Here is a 7,707-nt window from a genome sequence, read left to right as displayed (position 1 = left end):
GAACAATTACTATAAAAGCTTGAGCCTCCGGTTTCACCACTCTTTCGGGTTCGAGATCGAGGTAGGAGGTTTTGTGCCGGTGAACTCCGTGCACCACGCCGGGAGAGGAGCTGGCTGCCAAGTGGAGCTGAGAGGGTCACCCAAACCTATAGGCCGACCTAGCCCCGGGGTCTATCCTCAATCCGAGTTCTACCTTGATCTTCAATGTTGTACACGTTTCTTGTCCTCCAACACCAGTTCTGGCGGGGAAGTCCGGACCTCCAGACTTAGAGCTCCATACAGGTAAGCCTGGGTCGGGCCTGGTTTCCCCGATTCCGCTCCGAGCCTGTGATGAATTGCTTTAATTTCTGACACCTCGTATGAAAACTGCATATGCAGTCTGATTACATGGCAAGACTGAGGCTTTACGGTGCGCTCCATTGATGGGAGGGTCTGGGGAGTGAAAAATCGATGGGAAGAGTGGGCTTCTGTCTACATTTTGGCATTGTCTGCCTTTCAGGGCTGTCGGTGACCTAGCTGGAAACCTCGAATATAAATCAACATCAATCAGTCCAGGGACCTGGTGGTAAGGTGGGAGTAGTGTCCATATCTATCTGAAGTGCTTAGCAATAAAGCAAAGGTGGTATGAGTTGATTGGAGTGCAAGAGTCTTTATTTTCACACGCCATTTGTACCAGAGTCCTCCTTGGGAGGACTGGCTCATCCCTGGGCAGCCTTGGGAAGGGGTAGAGTCACGAAAATAGAAGTTCATACTTCCCACCTGCTGAGATCACCTCCATTTTTGCCTGTAAGGCTAAAAGATTTTTGTGTGTGTGCCTTTGCCTTATGGTAGGTCATAAACTCTTAATTGCTCGCTAACAGGGTTAACTGGCCACTGAGTGCCCTTTTGTTGGCATTTTAGGCAGCCCTGCTGTGCTTCCTTTGCCATCTTGGTTATGAGGGAGTGCCAGCCTCTTAGTGGTGAAGTCTGGGCTTTGTTGAGAGCTCTAAAAGGCAATTTCAATGGATGAGACAGGCACTCCGGAAAAACAGCTTTATTCACCAGGACTAAGAACAAAGGCTCTCAATCAAAAGACTTGAATATTTTAATACAAGATGGAGTACACTACCAACCTCCTCCGCTTGACTTTGCCAAGCGCGGGCCTCAGCTGTAGGCAAGCCATTCCCAGTACGATGGCCTGCCGAGGTGGTACCCTGGTCAGCAGGTGACGGCTGGCAATTCTAGTTTCCCTGACATTTCTGTGATTTACCATATGCCATTCCCTGTATTACAAAGCCACAATCTTGGCATCCTCCAAGGGAACATGAGGAAGACCCTGTTGATTGCACCAGAGCCTCCTGGTGGGTAGGTTAGGAGCACACAGTCCTAGTTGGCACAAACACATATGATTCTTGGTGAAGCCTTCTGCTCCTGCCATTCCCTGCTTGGGCAGCATGTGCAGCTGAAGACATGACTTTCTAGGGTTAGGTACTGTACTGTACCATCACTGCTGCCTAGTCTTAAAGCTGAGCATTCCAGGAGGGGGCAGCAGAACGCCACAGTAAGCAGGGGACCAGGCACCCTATGCAGACTACATTGCAGGGGTTCCCCTTCCTGTACAGAAGTCCCCCAGGCAACAGCAGGTGAAGGGAGGGATGCAGTCCCACTGGCTCCCTGCAGCTCATTGTGAGGACTAAAGCTATAGATTGCCTCCAGGACAAGGGAAGGGCAAGGCTCAGCCTGTGAGTTCTGCAAACAGACACCTTGGGATTGACCGCTGGGTGACAAGTCAGAGGGACCTGTAGATCAGCCTTTCAGTGGCTGGGCTGAACCTGGGCCTCCCAGCAGAATGCCTGGTGGCTGTTCTCATCCAGGTTCAGGGTCTGCAGCAGGAGGACACACGGCCCTCCCTCTTGACATAGTCGTGCAGCTGGAAGCGGGGCTCGCTGGGGGCCTTCATAGAACGCTGCTTCAACTCCCTGTGGGGCAGAGGTGACCATGGAACAGAGTGGCCTGTGTCCCCAACAAGGGGATTCAGACCCTGGGTCTGGGGGGTGACTGCCAGAACTTACTTTGCTATGGCTGTGAAGGCTAAGTCCACGTTGAGGCCTGTCTTGGCACTGGTCTCCATGAAAGGTAGCCCATATTCCTGCAAACAGCTGCTGCCAGCAGGGTGGCAGCCTCATGGGGACAGCCCAGGCTCTACAGCCCCAGAGGGGCACCCCCTGGCCACCCACCTTGCCCCAACTCACCTTGGCCAGCTTCTCCCCATCCTCCCTCTTCACCACACGCTCCTGGGTAGAGTCCACCTGGTACAGGGATCTTGGTGAGAGCTGGCCTGGGGCTAACCTGCCTTCAGAGCCAGGCTGAAGAGGACAAGTAGGGATGCCCACCTTGTTCCCTAGCAGCATAAGCACCACGTCGTGCTGGGCATACTCCTGGATTTCCGTCAGCCAGGCCTATTGGGGAAGAGCTGAGACCAGAATGGAGGCTGGTGCTCCTGCATCCCTTGCCCCTCCAGGCCATGTCCCACACAGTGCCTGCTGGACTCTGGCTAACAGGAGGGGTCCAGAAACTGCTCACCATGTGCCATGCCGAAACATCCCTGACAGGTACTTTATCCAAGGTGTTGAGTTGATGAAGTTGGAAGGTCACCCAGGCCACCTTCAGCTCATACTCAACTGGGGCCACCAGGAGGCCAGAGGGGCCTTTTCCCCTCCCCACTGTCAGTAGGGTCCTCAGAACCCTCTGGGACCCAGAAGCCATCTGTGCCTGAGGGAGGTTGGGGATGGGGTCAGGCCCAATCATTGCCCATTCTCCCCACCTAAAAGGAAGCCACTGACCTGGATGTTGTCAAAGGAGGCCTTGTTGGTGACATCATAGAGCAGCAGCAGTGCTAGGGTCAGAAGGCCAGTGAGGACATCTCCAGGGCCTTTAGTGGCTCCCCGTCACCCACAACCTCACATATCACAAGCAGAAGCCTAGGGAACAGGGCACCCACAGAGCATAGCCCCAACCACCTGGGGCTGGGACCCTGTGCCCACGAGCTCACCATGAGCATCTCGATAGTAGGCGTGGGTAACACTGCGGAACCGCTCCTGGCCAGCTGTGTCCCAGATCTGTAGTGATGGGTACAGGCCAGTGGTCAGGGCTGCCCAGTACCTCCCAGGTGTCCCCTGCCCTCAACTCACCATCTCCCAGTTGCCTCACCTGCAACTTCACCTTCATGCCATCCACGTCCAGAACTTTGTTCTGAAACACAACCAGTCAGCTTCAATGTGGGGCCTGTGCCTCCCTCTGGCAGGGGGCTCCCAGGTGGGGAGAGGGGGAGAGTTAGGCAGTGCCAGGCCAGGACTGAACCTGAAATTGGGGAGCCCCTGGCACGCCCTGAATTCATTCTTATCCTGTGTGCCCCTCAGCTGGCCAGGCTCTGCCCCCTAAGCCCATATCCTGGATGCTCATCTGACCACCTTGCCTTCCTCTACCCCCAAATAAGGCTTCCTCTTGAACCCAAGACCTGGGGTCCACCCGGTTCTCTCCCATGCCTCTGGTGAGCCCCTCCTGATGAACCATGCACAGAGGTCCCTCTCCTGCTCAATAGCTGTACTAATGGACTTGCAGGTTGCTGCCCTCCATGGCCAGAGGTGTCTAATTCTGGGCAAGGCTGTTCTTCCTCGGCCTACCCTGAAGGCCTGGCACACTGCCCCACCAGCTCCACTGCTCTCAAAGCCCCTTGCTGCCACCCACTCATCACCGAATCCTGTTGCTCTGACCCTCCCTCTTCCCCCAGCACCTCCCAAACCCAGCCGCTTAGCCTCTCTCCTTCACTCCAGCCCTCCCCAGCCCCCCTCCTCTTCCTGGTGCCCACCAATTCAGCCTCACCCTACACACCTCTCCTGCGCTCTTAACAGAGTGCAGACCCCAGTCCCCCTATCGGCCACTGGTACCTCCCACAGCTCTGCACATGCTGCTCCTTTTACTTAGAGCCATTTGCACATTTGAAGTCACACACCTTATGACCACAGGCCGTTACGCTGTGCCTCAGTTTCCCCATCCACGAATGGACATAACTAGGGTGTCCACATGGCTGCTCAAATGACTTTATGGGCTACAATGTGCAAAGCACTGAGAACCATGCCTGGCCCAGAGTGAGGGCTAAAAGCATTTGTTCTAATTTAAACGTCGCTCTCCCTTCAGGCACAGCAGTTCCCTGAGGACAGTGCCCAGTGTAGACACCAGAGTGCAGAATTCTGCCTGGTTCATAGCGAGTGCTCACTACGTGTTTGCTGCCTGGCCGTGCTCTCTTGCCAGCCCTGGGGGGAGCAGCCCAACCCTGGTTCCCATCTGTTGGGTGGGGGTGGGGGCATGGCTGGAAAGTCACTGCTTCCCTCTTCCCCAAGCTTCTGCTGTCAGGGTGCTTCTGGGTCTCTGGGGAACCAAGCATAGCCATCTGCCAGGCTGGGGAGGACACCCCGCCTTCCCCAACGCCCTGGACAGGGGTGTGAACCAACTGGCCTCACCTCCCTCACCACCTGCCCCAGAGCCAAGAGGGAGGTGAGAAGGGGGTAGGCAGAGCCAGAACACGCAAAGGACCAACTGTCCTGGGTCTAGACTGCCCCCTTCTGTCACTTCAACCCTTACTTCATCCTAGAGGACTTGAAGGACCTTGGCCCCCCAAACAGGCTATAGAATGACTCCCAGGCTGGAGGGAGCCCCCCTTTCCTGTCCCTTAATGGGCCTCTCTCTCAGCAGCCTCCTGCCAAGTGGGTCTAATTAAAAGGTGAGAAAAATGCAAATTTGGGATTTGCAGAGAATACACCAATACCTCACCAGCACCTCAGCACTGGTACATAGAATTCAGATTGGTAGGCAGAGGTGGAGGCTCTGATGTTGGAGCCCTGCAGACCTGAGGCTGGGCCTCATCATTTCCTGCTGCTTGAGGTGCTAGAGGGGTTTGGAAACCAAGAGTCCAGGGACATTCCCCCAGAAGAACCCCAGAACACAGCCTCCAGCTGGGGGATGGTAACAGGAATCTGGCAGGGGAGAGCAGCTGGGCGGGAGCATTTCTCATGTGCCTTTTCACCTAAGGGCATGGACCTTCCCCCCCCCCCAAAAAAGCCCCCAGTCTCTAGGTAGCACCTTTTCCCAGCTGTGGAATGAAGTATGTGTGCTCAAGTGCCACAACCACCTGATTGGTAGGTGCTGGGCAGCCAGCCTGGCACCTCAGGGACCCCTATGCAGTGGGGCAGTGATGCTGACCTCCCAAGTGGACACGAGCCTTAAGTTTTCTCTGACAGCCAGTGATAACTGGTGACAACCTACACCAGTGACAACCTACCCCAAGGCACAGAATACAGCCCCAGGGTCGTGCTGGTCCCCGGCACAGGAGTACCATCTCTGCTTTGGTCAGATGCAGCCACCACCTATCTCCAGAACCCTTGAGGTGTCAGGTGGCAGGCAGCTTGGGGGTTAAGGCATCCCACTTCCACCACACTAACCCTGGGAGACAGGTGGTCCAGCCAGGAGTTCCACATCATGAGCCTGTTGGTTTCACGTGATAATGGAGAACCAGTTGCCAGGGGTGCTATGAAAACTCAGTGAGCTGGTATTGTGGGTCCAGGGTATCAACCTTCATGCTCACCCGGAAGTCGATGCCCACAGTGGAGATAAAGGTCCCCGCCAGGAAAGCCCCATCCTTGAAGCGCACAAGCAAGCAGGTCTTCCCCACACCGGAGTCCCCCACCAGCATAACCTGGGGTGAGCAGGAGGGCCAGAGGTGTTAGGGGCAGAGGGGATCAGGGTGCTGACCCACCCACTGGTGTGTCTGGTCTTTCCTGAGCTGGCCTGGTCAGAGAGGGGCTGTAGGTGAGAGGCAAGAGGGGAGGGAGGTATCACAAGCCCACAGGTTCAATAACGCCTGGGAGAGACATAGCAGCTATGATCCCAGCCTGCCTGCACTTCCCACTTCCACCTCTACAAGGTTCCGTCCGCTCTCTTTTAAACTGAGACCCATCTCAATCAGTCAGGAGCGGGGGCAGTTACCTCCATCCAGAGCCCTACCTAATGCCCACCCCCAGGCCCTCAGCACCATGCTTGATCTGAAAGGGGAGCATCTGGGGCTCACTCGGTGGGGAACAGAGCCTGGGAGTTGGTGGCTAGGGACCTCCTGGGAGGCTTGTGGGGGCCTCTGTACCAGAGGGCTTCTTCCAATCCCAGCCAGACCCAGGAAGAATTTGCCATAAGAGGGTCAGATCTTGGCATGACAAGGGATCCAAGCCAGTTCTGTGGGCAGGGAGGGGCAGTCAGGCCTTCCCCTCTTCTACCCCTCCCCCAGACTGCTGCCAAAGGCTCCCAAACCCAAAGATGGTCCTGCCAACCCCCCCACAATTCACAAGCGTCTGCCTAGGCCTGGAGGAGGCACCAGTGCTCCCCACCCAACTGGCAAACCTCTTCTTTGTCTCCCTGACCCCTAAAAATGAGGAGACCCATAGACTCTGGGAGTGAGGGAAGTAACATATGGGAAATGATGAGACTAGGTCTCCATCAGGGTCAGAGATATTAGGGAACGGGGAGAGGACACCTGGCTGTGATTTCCACCGGACTCCTTGTCGAACCCTGCCAGCTGGGGGTGGTGTAGTGGACATGCCTTGCCAGCAGTATCCCAAACCCAGGTCTGAAAGCTGTGTGTGTGTATGCGATGCACCGTGCCAGCGGTACCAGCTGCGGTGTACCGCTCCAACCATCTCGGTGCCTAGGGTCCGCAAGGCCCTGCAACCTCGCCCCGGACCCCTCCCCCATTGGCCCCCGTCGGATGCCACCTGCTGCTCTCGCATGTGGTGGTGGTGGGGGGGGTGCCCCGCTCACCTTGAAGGCGACATCGTAGAAGTCGCCGCCGCCTCCTAGCGATGGCCGGCCGGGCTGCAGGAGCCCGTTGGGCGGCACCTGGGGGCCAGGGCGCGCAGTCCCGGGGCGAGCCGGCCGGGGCTCGTTGGAGGCGGGAATCGCGGAGGCAGCAGGAGCGCTGGCCCCCTTGCTCTTGAGGGTCTTCTTCCTGGACATGGCGGGCGGGCGCTCAGTGCGCTCCAGCTGCAGCCACCGCGCCCCAGGCCTCCCTGCTCCCCGCGCCCTCGGAGCCTGACCCTGACCCGAACCCGTCCCACGGTGGCAGCGGCGGCGGCATCCCGGGCGCCTGGCTCCCCGCAGCCCCGCCCCCGCCGCCCCACAGCTCCGCAGCCACTGAGCCGGGGCCTCCCGCCGCCGCCGCCAATGGCCTCTCTGGGGCGGGGCCATGCAAATGAGTCGGCCTCCCGGGGGCGGGGTCAGGACATCGCCAGCATAGCCCTGAGTGCACCCGTCGCTATACTTTTGCCGTTTGGGAGCAGCTTCGTGGTCACCTCCAGGCCTGGGCCGGGGTATGAGGCGGTGGGCCTTGGGTGAAGGAGTACCGAGATACTGTCGTTTCTCTGCCCCGTGCTGCCTTTTGGCCAATAACTCCCCCGCCCCATTAGCACCTCCTGGCCTGGGACAGGGGGAATGCTCTGAGGTAGAGGACGCTGAGACAGAGGGCCTGCACAGGGTGGGCATCCTGGAATTCTGTCCCTTCTCAGCCAGCGATGCCACCTGGCCTGCTGCGGGCTTCCCTCTCCTCCAAGGCAGACAGGTCCCGGAAGCTCCAACACTCGGGCTTGGCAAACAAAGGGCCTGGGGCTCAACTGACAGCTGGTTATC

The 7,707-nt window shown here is 57.7% G+C and overlaps 1 protein-coding gene, 1 long non-coding RNA gene and 1 other non-coding gene across 8 annotated transcripts; 2 read left to right on the top strand and 1 right to left on the bottom strand.

Moving 5' to 3' along the window:
• Positions 1-19: 19 nt before the first annotated feature.
• LOC111730216 lies at positions 20-633 on the top strand. Its single transcript, XR_002776601.1, has 2 exons — positions 20-282; positions 500-633. It is a non-coding gene; the product is annotated as an uncharacterized LOC111730216 (long non-coding RNA).
• On the top strand, positions 323-405 carry LOC111730247. The gene has a single exon (XR_002776607.1). It is a non-coding gene; the product is annotated as a small nucleolar RNA SNORD60 (small nucleolar RNA).
• A 551-nt stretch (positions 634-1,184) lies between the features above and the next one.
• On the bottom strand, positions 1,185-7,201 carry RAB26 (RAB26, member RAS oncogene family). 6 transcript variants are annotated; one of them, XM_011376922.2, is made up of 10 exons: positions 7,119-7,201; positions 6,844-7,030; positions 5,621-5,731; positions 3,190-3,231; positions 3,032-3,098; positions 2,823-2,875; positions 2,373-2,438; positions 2,232-2,288; positions 2,052-2,128; positions 1,186-1,958 (listed from the first exon to the last, which is right to left on the bottom strand). In XM_011376922.2, exons 1-10 carry the CDS (start codon positions 7,157-7,159, stop codon positions 1,856-1,858), a joined length of 804 nt encoding a protein of 267 aa, XP_011375224.2. In that variant the 5' UTR covers positions 7,160-7,201; the 3' UTR covers positions 1,186-1,855. The 6 variants fall into 6 exon arrangements, with proteins under 6 accessions (XP_023377209.1, XP_023377210.1, XP_011375224.2 ...); XM_023521441.1 differs by lacking the exon at positions 7,119-7,201 and adding an exon at positions 5,478-5,520 and having other exon boundaries at positions 1,185-1,958; positions 2,052-2,288; positions 6,844-6,984; XM_023521440.1 differs by having other exon boundaries at positions 2,232-2,438.
• Between the last annotated feature and the right edge of the window lie 506 nt (positions 7,202-7,707).

The sequence above is a fragment of the Pteropus vampyrus genome, unplaced genomic scaffold (genome assembly GCF_000151845.1).
Source record: "Pteropus vampyrus isolate Shadow unplaced genomic scaffold, Pvam_2.0 Scaffold303, whole genome shotgun sequence".
In the NCBI taxonomy this organism is placed as follows: domain Eukaryota; kingdom Metazoa; phylum Chordata; class Mammalia; order Chiroptera; family Pteropodidae; genus Pteropus; species Pteropus vampyrus.
Note: the sequence above shows the minus strand (reverse complement) of the source record. Positions and strands in the feature narration are given on the sequence as shown.